This window comes from Macadamia integrifolia, unplaced genomic scaffold (assembly GCF_013358625.1).
Source record: "Macadamia integrifolia cultivar HAES 741 unplaced genomic scaffold, SCU_Mint_v3 scaffold170, whole genome shotgun sequence".
NCBI lineage: Eukaryota > Viridiplantae > Streptophyta > Magnoliopsida > Proteales > Proteaceae > Macadamia > Macadamia integrifolia.
Window position 1 is genome coordinate 423,629 of NW_024868316.1, and position 14,894 is coordinate 438,522.

The 14,894-nt window shown below is 38.9% G+C and overlaps 2 protein-coding genes across 2 annotated transcripts; both read right to left on the reverse strand.

Moving 5' to 3' along the window:
• Window positions 1-621: 621 nt before the first annotated feature.
• LOC122064628 (60S ribosome subunit biogenesis protein NIP7 homolog) lies at window positions 622-1,455 on the reverse strand. Its single transcript, XM_042628367.1, has one exon. The coding sequence runs from the start codon at window positions 1,364-1,366 to the stop codon at window positions 803-805; it is 564 nt and encodes a 187-aa protein (XP_042484301.1). The 5' UTR covers window positions 1,367-1,455; the 3' UTR covers window positions 622-802.
• Window positions 1,456-2,842: 1,387 nt separating this feature from the next.
• On the reverse strand, window positions 2,843-12,063 carry LOC122064642 (nucleolar and coiled-body phosphoprotein 1-like). The gene is made up of 11 exons (XM_042628398.1): window positions 11,708-12,063; window positions 11,433-11,540; window positions 10,139-10,215; window positions 9,754-10,022; window positions 8,853-8,967; window positions 8,107-8,184; window positions 7,891-8,014; window positions 7,354-7,799; window positions 6,933-7,066; window positions 3,670-3,759; window positions 2,843-3,318 (listed from the first exon to the last, which is right to left on the reverse strand). The coding sequence occupies exons 3-11, from the start codon at window positions 10,157-10,159 to the stop codon at window positions 3,201-3,203; spliced, it is 1,395 nt and encodes a 464-aa protein (XP_042484332.1). The 5' UTR covers window positions 10,160-10,215; window positions 11,433-11,540; window positions 11,708-12,063; the 3' UTR covers window positions 2,843-3,200.
• Between the last annotated feature and the right edge of the window lie 2,831 nt (window positions 12,064-14,894).

Genomic DNA, 14,894 nt, shown 5'->3' on the forward strand with positions numbered 1-14,894 from the left:
AGGGTGTAATTTTATTTATGACCAAAACTCAAGCCTGATCCTTGAGGGAAGATTAGATTTTCTGCACTGTTTGTTGACAGCCAGGGACTATAAGCCAGAGCTATAAATGGGTTTTATCCAGCCTCCTTTACAGGCCACTGGGGTTCCAACGGCAAAGCCTACAAGCAAGTTTGTTCCAAACTTAGCAATAGTTCAGTTCTCAAATTTATTCTTCTATAGCTAGACAGGGTTCAAGAGGCCCCATACACTACCATGTGTTATATTATTAGTAGGTTTAAGTATTGAGCTATTGACTACACAGGTAAGCAATCACAACAGGGAAGATCAAATGAATTAATTCACTGTGGAAGTTGAAAAACACAAACAGGTGAATTGAAAATAAATGAATCTAGAGTTTGAATAACTCCACTTCTATTCAAAATTCATGGGTTATCATTTGAGTTAGCAATTCATCACACCATACATAAGCAGAAAATAGATGTGGGAACCAAAGTAAGCTTCAAAATAAATGAATCTAGAGTTTGAATACCTGGAATAACTCAACTCCTACTCAAATTCATGATTTATCACTTGAGTTAGCAATTCAACAGAAAAAAAAGTGCAATTCATGACAATAAAGCATCAAAACAAAAAAAAAAGGGGCGGGGGGGGGACCCACTCAATTCATTTGAGATAAGCAAATATGACATAAAAATTCATTAATATTTGGAACAAAAAGTGAGAGATTCCACAAGACTCTTCAAAATTGCTTACTCAGAACAGTTACTAGTAGAAGCATAAGAAAAACCCCTCTCAACAGGCTTCATAGATCATCCTCCATCCTCAAATACTCCCCAATATCAGATTGATGAAGCACAACAATACCATTCGGATCCAACTTCCTGCAATCCTGGGTCGACTTGGCGGCAATCCCGAACCCCAACGGCACATCCGACATAGAAAACACTACAACACCATCACCGGCCGATGTGTTCTCTGTAATTCTCCCCAACCCACCTTTCAACACATGATTTCCATACAAAAACGACATCTCTGAAGTGGGTTTCAACCAAACCTTATGCTTCGCATTAGCAGCCAAGAGATTGAGGGACTGGATGGTAAGGTGAAAGTTGCTTCCTTTGGTGAATTTGCCGATGCAGGTGCCGAGGGAGACAAGCTTTTCGCGGCCAATGTTGGTGGCGCGTTTGACTAGACTTTCGCTCACGTAGTAGACTTTGTTCTTTTGGAGACGGAAGCAGTAACGGCCTTGGTTGGATTCAGGGCCATTGTGGGAAGGGTTTTCGACTATGTTCTTGAGGTTGTTACCCACGAACTTGAAAAGCTTCTCGAATGCTGCTGTGGTTTCGTTCTCGTCCAAAGGCCTCATCTCTCTCTCCTTTCTCCCCCCTCCAACTCCCTCTAGGGTTTAGTCTTTAAAACGTGTAAACCGCGTATGAGAGAATGGCGTGTCCTTGTTCTTGTAACACCTTTAAGTTATATAAATATATATTTTAGTTTAAAAGGCTGTTCTGTTTTTGTAGGGATGTGGAAACCTAGCCCCAATCGGAAATGGCCCGGACAGAATCACACCAAAAAAACAAGAAGAACCCAAAACCAAATCAAATCGGTACAAAACTTGAGTCTATATCTTTCGGACCATGACTTACCTATTTAAGGAATGTGTCGGTCTCGATTGGTGTTGGGTCGGGCCCAATCGGTTTCCAAGCTTTAATCAGACTAATCGGGCCTTAAACGAGGTAATGTACTAATAAAGCCTTAAAAAGTTTTTTTTTCTCACATATAGGATATTTTAATTTATTTTATTAAATTATCAATAATTTTAAAAAGATATTACACTTAATTACACTCAATAATTGATAATAATATCAATATATACCATATTCTATCCCAAAAAAATCAAAATACCTATATAGATGATCGGGCTAAACGTGTTGGCCCGAGTCGGGCTTGTAAATGGGGAGGACCCATCGGGAGGTTCATCGGGCTTACCCCTTGCACCATATACTACCTATTTATAAACTGACCGGGCTTAGACCCGACACATTTATTAATTGGGCTTGTCCAAGTTGGACCATAAACGTGTCGGGATTACCAGTGCGGGTCACATTGAAATCAACTCAACCTGGACCAAAATCGAACCAAATTAAAAGTAATATACTATGCTTATTTAAAAATTTATTTTAATTTCTCTTTTTATTGATAGGTTTTTTTTTTTTTTAATGAAAATAAGAAAATTTCATTAATTAAGGAAGATAAGATAGAACATTATTGTCTGGGTTAATAGAGATTGATACTGATAGGCTTTGTTTCTTATAACAAGGAATGCTCACTTTTTTTTTATAATTTACAGCAATGCAGCTTAAAGCTATGTTGAGTTAGTGGCCCCAGTTGCTGCGAAATTTAACAATGATGGGTTGAGGTAAACCATTGATCATCATCATGATGAAGATTTTTCAGTACGCGCCTAAGAACAGACTCAGATCCTCTCCAGTTGGAGCATCCAATGGCTGAGAAAACCTGGAATGGACGCCCAAGTGTTAAGGTGCATGGCCAAGTCCTCCCGATGCCGCACACCATCCCAGCAGCTGGAGATGATATGAATACCCAAGATCCTGTATAATTATTTAAAGTTTATCAGAAAACCCTAAAATGTCATTCCTTTCATAAGCATCCTTAACAGTTCATGACTCTTAGAGCACCACCTGGTCATCGTAAAAAATACATATTATCAGTTTTTGCAAATATGACGCTAAGCCAATAAGCTCCTTGATGGTCAATTTGTGCATGAAAGAAAGGAATAACGGTAGGCTTGAAAGTAACCATCAGGATGAAAGAACAAGAAAAAAAAAAAGGCAGCGGCACCTTCCCGACATTTCTTTTTTCCTGAGGGTCAACAGAACTTTTTGGCCCAAAAAAATTACAGAAACAGATCAGTGAAGTTCCTGCTAGAGAAGGGAGCAGGATTTACAACAAACGGGGTGGATTACACCACCAAACAGGACAATTTTAACAGAGAAGCCCCTTTGGCAATGATGTGCGCTTCCTGACATCGCAATATTAAAGAAGGGTAATTAAACCCACCAAAATAATCAAATTCGTGAGAATCATCACGAATACAATTGGGGTGGGGGGCATTGTTGGGGTGTAAACTAAATTATTGAACAAGAGAAAAACCCTGAACATAGACCATATTCACATGGTCACTGCCTGCTTAGCTGCTGCTTTCTCTGCTGCATCTTCTTTTTCATCCTCTCACGCCTTTCCTCTTCTTCTATCAGGCGAAGTTCTCTTTCATCTTCTTCTCTTGCAATTCTTGCACTGTGGGCAGAAAGTCTGAATTAGAACACCCAAAAGAAGAAAAAAACACGACGACCGTAAAGGCATAATTCAATAAAGATCGGGTACAAATAGACTTTCACTTCCTATGCCATAACAGCCATGGGAATACCGGAATAGGGGTTTGATTTATGTTGAAACATCATTGTCTCTAAATCCACCCCCACAACCAATGACTAGATTGTACTTGGACCATCCAAAGAATTTACTATCGAGCAACCTAACATTTGCAAAACATGAACTCTAGTTCCCACCAGAAGGGATGAGTTAAAAAATTGGATAGTCAAGCCAAAGAGGACGAAAACATGGAAACCTGGTGACCACAATCCTTACCTTTTCCTCTCCTCCGCTAGGATATCCTCAAAATTAGCTTCCATATCGCTGTCCTCATCATCCCGCCCAGCGAATTTATCAGGATTGTACCTGCAATAGATCATATGTCATTGCCAGATTTATCTTATGAGACAAGCTACAGTTAATATGCATAAAGCCATAAACCTGGTTGGTTATTACTAATTCAAAATTAATCTCTTCAACTCCCCAGAGAGAGAGAGAGAAGGTTTCACATACAGCCCACGAGTAAGGGTTTCTCATAGGCCAAAATATTTGTCATGTGGCAACTTGGAATGGAGCCCTACTTTTGAGAACAGGTATACTGCTCACACATCAAATTTCAACACAAAAAGAATGGGCCACATGGAAAAATAGAACATTTAAAATCCAAGCCTTCCAAGAGGGTGAACCCTAATGCACGGTGATGTAGATCAAGCCACTAAAACGAGGGTGCAAAACTGGTCCAATATTGACCAATTCTGTCCCATCGAACCAGCCCTTAGCAGCCTGTTTTCCCCTAATCGAGCAGCACATAACTTGGAGATTCTGTCTATATTTCAATCCTAGTCAGCATGCTATTCTTTGGGAAGGTATTCAACCTTCACAAGCTTCCATCGATCCAGCCAGTTGTCCCACATTATTTTGGAAAGTGGAAGCTTCAAGGAGTCCAGATTTCATCCATTGAGCAGGCTATAAAGGGACCTTGTTCCCTCCTTCGATCACAAGGATCTCCTCCAGATTTTTTCTTCAAGAACCTCTGGAATCCTAGCCAGCTAAGCAAGTGATTGAAGATCTCAGCAACCTTCTAGAAGCCCTCAAGCTGTCCATCGAATTGCATAAGTTTTTCCTGTTTTATGTGTCAATTTAGTTTCTTTTGATGTATTAGGTTAAATTCCTTTTGTCATCGGTTAGTAGTTTCTAATTTATTCTTTCTTGGTTAGCAAGTTAGAAGCCAAAATAGAAGGTTTTAACTCCAGCTTTAGTTTCCTAATTCAGAAGTCAGTTATGTAAAGCCTAAAAGAGGCACCCATTGATTGTAAGGACTAGTCAATGATAAATGAAAGAGAGAGCATTTAACTGAGAGGTGAGATGCCTAGACCTTGAGGGGTGAGATGTACATTGCCTAACTCTTTTCCACCCTTCACAACTCCCCATTGATTCTTTTCTTTTCTTTGTTTCCCACTGCTGTGAGTGAGTGAGTGTTATTAGAAGACTAATTGAAACCTGGAAGACCAGCTATCAACAAGGATCAAGGGCAGCCAAGCCAGACCAGATCGATCTCAAGGTGTCGGGGTTTTGAGGGTCAATTGATCCTGCCCACATGTCCTCACTTGAAAGTCAAATTTCAAAGCCCTTTTAGGGGTTTGTAGTCCCCACCAGGAGGGACACTCGACCGTCCTTGCTACCCCATCTGGGCAGCCAATAGCGTGCCGCAAGTTTACTCCCATGTTCTGCTGAAACCCTGGTTCAGCCAAGTGTTTTGTTGCTGTACTGCTGCATTGCTACAGCCTTGATTGGGGATCTCTTCAAGGGTTATTCAGATCTATTTTAGACCCTCTTTGATCAGGTGTGAAGCTTCTAAGTCCCTTTTACTTTGTGACCTCGATTAAAGCCCTAATTCTTCTCCACGAGGTTTTCTTTGGGTCTGAGATCTGAAACCAGATCTGATACTTGGGATGGAGTAATTATTATTGGGGTTGATATGCCTAGTGTGAACCCATCTTACATTGCACGGACTAGCAAGGTATCCACGCTAATATATGGGAAGGAAAATAAGAATTAGGCTCTAATATTGGACATGAATACCATGCCATACAATCCAAGGGTAAGCACAGCTGCCTCATCCTTCCTGCTTGGGTCATGCAAGGAACTTTGGCCAGAAAAGTAAATATTCTTTGGCTATCATTTTTCTAAGGGAGTGGAGGCCGGGGGGCATCCAACATGTTTTTATAACCTTCAGTTTTGTCGTAACTGTAGTAGCAAGGCAGCAACAAATTGAAGTATCCCCACCCTCCCCCTCCCTGTCCCTGTCCCCCCAAAAAAATGTTTTGGAGATGGGAGGGATACTTAAGACCCCAAAATATACAATTATGCCATGAATGCATGTATTTAATGCAGAACAATTTAAATTTAGGCCAGGTTTTAGTTTTGGGTGTTATTATTGTAACCGAAATATGAAGCTCAAAGTAAGGGTTTTAAAGGGTGCACAAAATTAATATTTTTTTAGCGGGTCCCACTTCTAGAGTCCAAATTTAAAAAATTATCTTAGTTATCCAAGAGTCCTATTGTTAGTTATATTGGCTAGTAAGAGTTCTATTAATTTCAGTTGTTAAATTAGAGCAAGAGAGTGTTAAGAGTCCTAATGAGAGAAAACTTCGTTCTCTCTCTCCCTTACGGCTTCCAATTTCTACTCTTATTTCTTATCTTCCTTCCTTTTTTTCTCCCTCTCAACAATTGTTTATCCTTCTCCCTTATTTTATCTCCCCCATAACACCCATCGATCCCTTTTTCCCTCCTCCATTCCACCTCATAAAATTCAAATACTCGACTATTTTATGACTCATTTTATGCTGGAAATTATTTATTCAGATCTAATGATTATTCTCTTAACTCTTAAGTGCATAAAAAATGCTAAGATGAAACAAGATGAACGTCAGGATGTTACAACTTACAACACAATTAAAAAGGACAAGGACAGAATACCGCACCTGCCAAGCAATGCCAGGCCAAGGTGCAAAGCCAGCAAATTGAAAATCTTGACAACATTACTTTCATGGCAACCAGATGCTGAGCATCAAGAAGAGCCATGTAACCTAGGTGATGGCTTGACAGCTATGGGCATTACCTTCAAATATTTATTAGGAAACAGTGGCAGTTTCAGCCATAAGATAAAGAAAGTTTCCACTAGATTAGCCCCATCCAGTTCATGGCCCATTTTACCCCATATGGCCCACGTCCTTATGTTGGTCCCATTCCAAAATACTAGATTTATCTAGAACATTGCTGAAATTGAAAGAAATTATAATTCTCAACTCTCTACAATGTCTAGGCGATGATATATTTTCAGGAACAAGCAAATCATACTGATTTTACCCAGCACAAATGTCCCCACTGGCTCTGTGCGAGGGTATATACTCTCTAGCTAGCATAATGTTGATACCAAACAGCCAAAGTTGCACCCCTATGTCAAAAAAACTAAGCCACCATTATGGCCAACCCCACACAGTTTATGGAAGACCAAAATCTCAGAAGAAAAATCTCACCTAAACATGCCTCTGATAATGCTAGTGTAATCCAGCTCATCTTCGTCCTCATCAAAGGGCCTCCTTGCAGGCTGCTTCCTGGATTGGTGCTCTTGCTTAGCGACTCGCATTGGACCTTGCTTAGGATCCTTCACCTATAGTTTTCATACAAATGAGTATATATTTCTCGATATGATCCACTGGAAGGGGTGCATATGTGTATGTTACGAGACTCAGAGGAGCCGGGGAATATACACGTGCATCCGTGTGATGCAGGAGCATATGGGGTAACATTTGAGTGCTGTTAGCAGGAACTTCCTAGCATGTTCCCTATGCTTTTTTGGGACCCATATGCTCATCTGCACCAGTGTATCAAAGTGTGTGTGTGTGTGTGTGTGTGTGTGTGTGTGAGAGAGAGAGAGAGAGAGAGAGAGATCAAAACCTGAGGTTTGGAAGGCACTGCCTGTTTTGCCATAACCCTTGCTTTGTGAGGTTCTCGAATTTCCCTTTTCTGCTCCAAATGTTTCTTCTGAGCCACCGGATTTACCTTCGACAAGGCTGGTTTTTTAACAGCAGCCACATTATTTTTTGCACCTACTGTAGGTGCCTTCTTTTCCATGGTAGGAGCTGACATTTTAGAGGGAAAGCCTTTAGGCCCTACAGGCCTACCAGGACCATTTCCAGCATTACTACCAAGCTGCTTTCTAGGATCTGCAGAGGTCAAATTGGGTCTACAAGGAGCAGCCTTGTAAGGCCCTGCTTGAGACTGTATCTGGCGATTAATTGATATTGGTTTTCTTTCTTCATGACCATTAGAAACTGGCCTGCTTCCATGCTTGTCCATTGACTGCTTGTTGCTTTTCAATGAGACATGGGCTGATCGTGCATCTTCCACATCAGGAAAAAACCTATATAAGTTCCCCCAATAAAAATAAAATATTTAAAGCAATTGATGAAATTAAGTAGATCAACAACAAACCAGAGCTTGGGACAGAAACATTTCGAGGTGCAGGCTCTTTCGGAGGGGCAGGAAGCTCTGCGTCATCAGACAATAGGAAGGAATAATCACGGGCGTCCTTGAGCTTCTGTGCTTTAACTTTTAACTGCAACAGAAGAATAATCCACAATATCGATTACAGAGAATATCCATGAGTTTCAAAGTTACTCAAACAAGTTTAACAAATTGATCTTTTACCTCATTAACGACTCGATGTGCTTGGGTGTGTAAAGCAGGTTTTTTCCCTTCAGTGATTGAAGCAGGAGCTTTTTTGTTCTACATACAAAAGAGAGTATCATTAAAAGGAAGACTAGGGAACAGAAATAGTTGAAAAGATATCTCAAATCCTTCCCACCTCATATTAATGCATTACAACACATGTAAACACAGATAATTTAAAGGGGTCCAAAACTAACAATGGAAGTCCTCATTATGCTAAAAAGCAACCCAACCAAAAGAACCCAGCTGAGGCTTCTAAAGGTTAAGATGTCACCACTTTCACCTAATCACATGGCTTCATGATGAAACGGACCCCAACTAGAACACCACGAATCTGTAACAAATATCTAGGTTGGTTGGGTCCATGCATCCCCATCCAGTCAGGGATTGTCCCCATAATCAAGTGCCAGCCAAATGTACAGTAAAAGATTATTAGTAGTGAAACAATTACATAAATATTTTCATCATTTTCATTATGATTTGCTTTGGTTTTCTGCAGTGAAATCAAAATTTGACGTAAATCCTATCTCAAAGATTAGTACATAACTAAGTTTGGCAATCTAACTTTGGAACTATCTCATAACCAGACCTGACAAGGCCCTTAACCAACAGATAATTGACATGGTAATAAATTATAGATTAATAGAACACGAGTAAGAGAACAGGTCAGATGTGCAACATTATGTCCCTATCAGCTTTTGAAGCAAAAGGTTTTTGATACATACCCCAAGAGGATTCGTGATCCTGGAAGCCAAATGTTGGGTTTCTATCAGCGACTTGCTTTCTTGGATTACTCTTTGAGCAATAACAGGCTGTGAAGGGCCAAAAAAGGAGCCATAACTGCAAAGAAAGATCCACTGCAACATGAGGAATGACATCAACCACAAACAAGCTCCCAGAATGAAGACCATAAGATAGATAATCTCTATGACAATTAATAGATAAAATATGACATATTCATCACCAACGACCAGAGAATGAAATATTCACCACTTATCATAATGTTGTTTTTGCTCTCATTCTTCCATAAACAGGAAAATTTATTAGCACTTTTAAGAGGGGGCAGGTTGTTCCCCCAAGCTTATTTGGAAAGAAAGATACTTAAATCTACATTGATAGAGCTGTGCCCTAAACATAACCTGGAAAGAATTCCTTAACCACAGGTGACTGCCCTTACATGTACAATGAAGAGCCAGGCCATGACGCATGCCATCACAAACTTCACTAATTGATTAATTCCATAAGCCATCCTTAACTATCATGCCATCATTCACATGCATTAGATCATTATGCTTTTTTTTTTCAGGGTGGACACATTCTTTAACAGTAGAACTGAAGGATTACAAACAATGAAATAGATCCCATCATAAATAAATTTCAGTTTATTTATATACATGAAATTCCCAGTCCTGTCATCCAAAATTCATAGAACAGAGAATACATATAAGTAGATCAATAGGGATTTTCAGTCCTATCAGCAATAATTCATAGAATTGAAACACATGGAAACAATAATTGTTGTGTTTAATTCCTTGAAACCGTAAAATATGAGCAAGATGGTACTTGAGAAATTTAATGAGATACAAGAAAATAAGAGCCTTGGGAAAGAAATTATAAATCACTAACTTGTCATATGGAAGTCTTTTTTTATTCTCCAGAGACCCTTTAGAAACAGTAGCATATTCCTTCTTCATTTTCTTCCTAACAGATTCCTTTATCCGCTGCCTCAACTGAAGGTAATCAAGTTCCTCCTTTGTTGGCTTTCGATCTTCTTTCTCTTTTTCTTCTTCTTCTTCATCTTCTTCTCTGTAATAATCCTCTTCCCATGCCTCGGCCTCCTCACCTTCCCCATCCTCTTCATACACATCTAAATCTTCATCATTTTGATGAAGCTCCTAAACATTTAAAAAAAAAAAAACATAAATAAATATTAAACATATATAATCTCATTTAAATTCATTCTTTACAGAACAAATAAATAGTTTTTTCCATAAATCAACAGGACACTTACTCCTCTGCTATAACTCCGCATCTCTACGTTATATCTCCAAGAAATTTGCTTTACAGGTGCCAACAAGAATCCAGTGCCTGCATGATTGGCAAGGAAAAGTTTTATTCGGATCCTTCCGAAGAGAGAGAGAGAGAGAGATTTAGAGAATTTTTTTTTTCTTTGTAAGAGAAAATCACAGTATGTTGCATTAGATTGGATCATTTCGTTGAAATGCGGCAGGTTTTACGATTGCATGAGATCATCAAGTTGTGGCTGCTAACATTTCAAGAATCAAACCTGATTCCACCCCTGTTTCAGGAATCAAACCTGATCAGGAACATAATATGTGAATGGTGCTAACTGTTTCAGTATTCCTCAAACTGGGGTCATTCCATTGAAATGGGAGCTAGCTGTTTCGAGAATCTAGTAAAAAATTTCTATGGTAGAGGTCATTCCACTATGGGTTCTTAATCTTATTTTTAAACTTAAACTGCTCCAAATGAAGCTCGAATATATGTATTTTGAAAGCAAAAGGAACCAACAGAAGCTTTCAATAATAGAATAGTTGAACAATTATGGGGACTCTGATATGTAAGATCATCCATGTCCAATAGCTCTTTTGAGTGTCTCCTAGACAACTCCATTATGAAACTATCAGTATAGCACATCTTGTTGCTGCTGATGACTCGTCAAGAGGCGCATTTGGTGGCCTGCATGATCTAATTTTAGGCATCACTGGTGCTATTAGTTTAGAGGGGGTATAGGATGCGATCATAGTTGGCAAAAATAGGAACGGCAAAAAAAGGGAAACGGACAGTACAGGTTTTAACCGTGTAGATTTCAAAAAAAATAGGACCAAAAAATGGCATCATAATCCCATAAAATGAGGAAAAATTACTTGAACATTTGCATCTAATGTTCAAAATCAAAACAATTATAACATCCAAAATTAATGCATATATATATATATATATATTTTTTTTTTTGTTGACCATTATAAGTTCTTATGTATGTCATCCAACATCATACATCAAAAAAATATGCCATCCAACATCAATTTCAAATTCATATCCATCTAAAAGAATTTCAAGCCTAGGACATAAATTCAAAAAAGTCGACCACCGATTAGAGAGAAAGGGAAAAGTAAATATACAGTATACGGTTGAAGGGTTATGGCTAGGGCTCTTCGTGGTCTTCAATAATGGTTTTATGACTTTATTGCAGATCTAATCCGGATCTCTACACCCCATTTGATTGAACAAATAATAATAACAAGGATGAATGTTCTCTAAGTAAGTGAGGTGAGAATGTATACCTTCTACTGCTATTACGCCAAAGCTGAAACCCTAAAAACGCCTCCTTTACCGCTTAGTTCTCTCCTCTGCACCCAACCAGAGCTGCTCTCTGAGTTTGTAGTTAAAATCTGGTACCAGATCGTAAGAAATCAAAGTGGAATGAGAGTTAAAAACTTTTAACAGAACTTTACAACCAAAAGGATATATATATATATATAGAGAGAGAGAGAGAGAGAGAGAACATATGCAAAACTTGATCAGGCGAAGGGGTTCTCAGAAAGAATAGAGAGAGTACCTTGTATCCTTTTAGGCCTATGATTTCAGGCGAAGGGATTCTCAGATAATACGATATACATTGGCTTGAAACTCGGGATCAGAAAGCTGTCGCGATTTTGAACCCTTCATTTCGCAGAGATACCATGTGAAGGAGATGAACGCTGCTGTTGCAACTTGTCGCAGTTTTGGGAGGAATAGAGGATGCCTTCGATCTGATATCTTCGATTTGGGGAGGGGTTCGCAGAAATGGCGCAAGGAAGGACGAAGGGAAAGGGTTAGGGTTTGCAGGAAACGTCGTTTTGATTTCCTTCGTATTGGGAGGTTTTGCGTTTTGCGTTTTGGTGTATTGTGAATTTTCCTTTCGAAATTCCAATTTTACGCTTGGAAAAAACGCATACGCGTTTAAAACGAAGATCACAAGCAAATGGAAAAAGCGTTTTAAACAGATTTTAAAACGGAGATGATTGTCATTTGGTCTTGGGTAACACTCTAATAAAAATTTGAAAATTTTACTTGAACCACCTTTGATATAAGATTTATTACAAATAGTTCTTGACCATTAGTCAATCACCTTTTAGTGACGATGCCATGAGTGAAAAAAATCCAAAATGCCCAAATTACCCTTTTAACGGGCGTGAAAATCCTTTTGCATTGAGTGCCGTGGTACGGTGAGTATTAGATGGCCGAGATGAACTCGAGGCATGTGCTCGAATGCTCTTGGGCATCTGATGCACACCGCACCATCGCAGTCATTGCAGAGAATGATCGGCCTTTTAAGGGTGGTGTAGACACTTTTACCCTTAACTAAGATGACGGATATTTCCTTTCCCTTTCATCATTGAACAAGTCTTCGTTTCCAACCTCCCTTTGCTCTATGGCAATTTGCAAATGTCGGAGAAGAACAAAGCCCCAAATCTCTTTAATGGGTAGTTGCCAGCAAAACGCCACCACCCTTTTGTATCCTTCTCTTCTTGATTTTTTTACTTGAGACAGTCCTTTAGGATGCTCTATTACACCTTGTTCGTCCCATGGTCGTTGTGGCTAAGGCCCTGTCAGCTGCTTCACATATAGTAACTTCCAGACGAATCAAAAGTACTTCAGTATAGCGATTCAAACCCTAGAAACTCAGGCCTAAAAACAACCTTTGCTATGAGTTATACATTGAACTCAGATCTCGTTCTTCATTGTAGCACTAGATCTTATTTCATGAATTATTTTATTTTCTCATATATTATTTGGGGAGAGTATTGTCGATTTTTTTTTTTTTTTTTTAAACTGGATCTACCACCCTTGTTTTCTCGGTCGAAGTTGAATAAAAATTTCATAAGAGTATTGTCATGGAAGATGGGTGAAAGGGAAATCCCTTAACCTAACTCTTAAATTGATTTGGGTTCTTAAATTCACAAGTTTTAGTTCAATAAGTCATAAAAATAAAATAATATTTTTATTCAACCACTAACAATAGCTAACACCATCAGGTTTCATGGGTTCTAAGTAAGCTTTCAAACTTTTGGAGCGTCAAGTAATATGGCCATGGTATAGGGGGGTTTAAGAAATTTACCCTTTTTTTTACTGTATGTTTCACAAGCAAACAACAAAATGCATTTTAAATGGATACAAACAAGAATGGGTTTAAAACCCATTTTTGCTATCTAGTTTAGAACCCACTTGTTGTAGGATTTGAGTGGCATAAAACCTACTATAAAGAAGTATTTTTGTTTGAAGAAAAGAGCTATCCAGTGTACAAATTCTATTATAACCCTCTTTTTTTTTTTTGTAGAATATTATAATCCTCAAACATAATGAGTTGTAGGACCCACAACAATCTTCTTTCTAATGAATTTCATGTGAATGATACCATTTTTCAAACTCTCACTGGTATAGTGTGTAGATTCTAGGTTTAGTATACATCACCAAATTTGAGATCGACAACGAAAAATAAAGAAGTTCATTTCCTACCTTAAAATTGTGTCTCATTGAATCAAAGCGCTTTCCATAGTTATGTATGTGAAAGGAAAAACCCTAGTACTCCAATATTAAGCCAATTTGGTTTGATTTGACTTATATAGCTCTTTGACTCAATGGGCAATGCTTAGTTAAATCCAAACAATTTTATAGAACATGAATTAATTTGGATTCTTTTCCCTTCTTTTTTTTCCCCTCTAGAGAAGGGTGGAGTAATGAGCTATAATAGACCGCATTAATGAGATAACCATTGTCTAAACTTGGATTATAAATAAATAAGTGTTGTTGTAAGCTTAAACAAAGTTAAATATGAGGTCTAAGGATGATGTCTCCATGATCCTTTGTAGTTTGTTCCATTCAACAATTGGGATGGACTTGGGGATGCACACTCATGTCTTGGGGAGCCAGATCCGAGTTTCATTGCTTTGTAAATCCACTTTATTGAGTTGTAGCGAGTCAAGTCATCTCCCGTACTTAGGAGAGAGGTGAGGTTGATGAGATATTCTATATAAACTAATAAAAGAAATAACACTACCCTTTAGTTTGTACCTACCCTATACATAGTGGGTGCGAAAAGACTGTGATACCCTATGCAAAAGATGCTCCACTACGCCCTCCAATAGGCCGTGCCCGTTGGTGTGTACCTGTGCTAGGAGGTAGCATTCTCTTGCCCACAAACTATTATAGGGAGAAAGAAACCTTGCCAGTATGGTGTAGGCAACACCAAAGCGCGGGCTAATGGGAGGGGCATTGGACCATCTTTAGCACGTGGGGGCAATGTGGCATTTTTGTGCCCACTTGTATATGGGCGTAGACAACACCAGAATGGCAGGGTTCTTTAGGCAACACCAGGCTAGCACAGTTCTTTCTCCCACTCTTATAATTCCAAAGATTTATGAGGGTAATAGGTTTTCCCATTACCATATTTGAGACCCTACTCACCTAGGGGGAAGAGAGAATTTATCATCCAAAGTGATTTAGTGATGTGATTGCACTTTTAAAATAGTAAATTTCATCATTAATTCTAACCCCAATTTATAATGGTCTGAATATTATTTCTCAGTCCAACTATGAGGTTTTCTCCTCACCATGAGCGATCGGAAACTCAATCAGTGAGCTTGGGGAGGGGTTGGTTCTGTTGAGTCCCGATAAACACTGACAATGGGTTGAATTAGTGTGTCTATTTTTTTTTTTTTAATGATCGTACGAGCTGACTTGGCAATCTCTGCAAACACTATTCC

Coding starts and splice junctions, on each gene's coding strand:
- LOC122064628 (XM_042628367.1), bottom strand. CDS start 1,366: ATGAGGCCTTTGGACGAGAACGAAACCACAGCAGCATTCGAGAAGCTT.
- LOC122064642 (XM_042628398.1), bottom strand. CDS start 10,159: ATGCGGAGTTATAGCAGAGGA. Junction 10,023..10,138: donor TGCGGAGTTATAGCAGAGGA/GTAAGTGTCCTG, acceptor TTAAATGTTTAG/GAGCTTCATCAAAATGATGA. Junction 8,185..8,852: donor GGATCACGAATCCTCTTGGG/GTATGTATCAAA, acceptor TTTTGTATGTAG/AACAAAAAAGCTCCTGCTTC.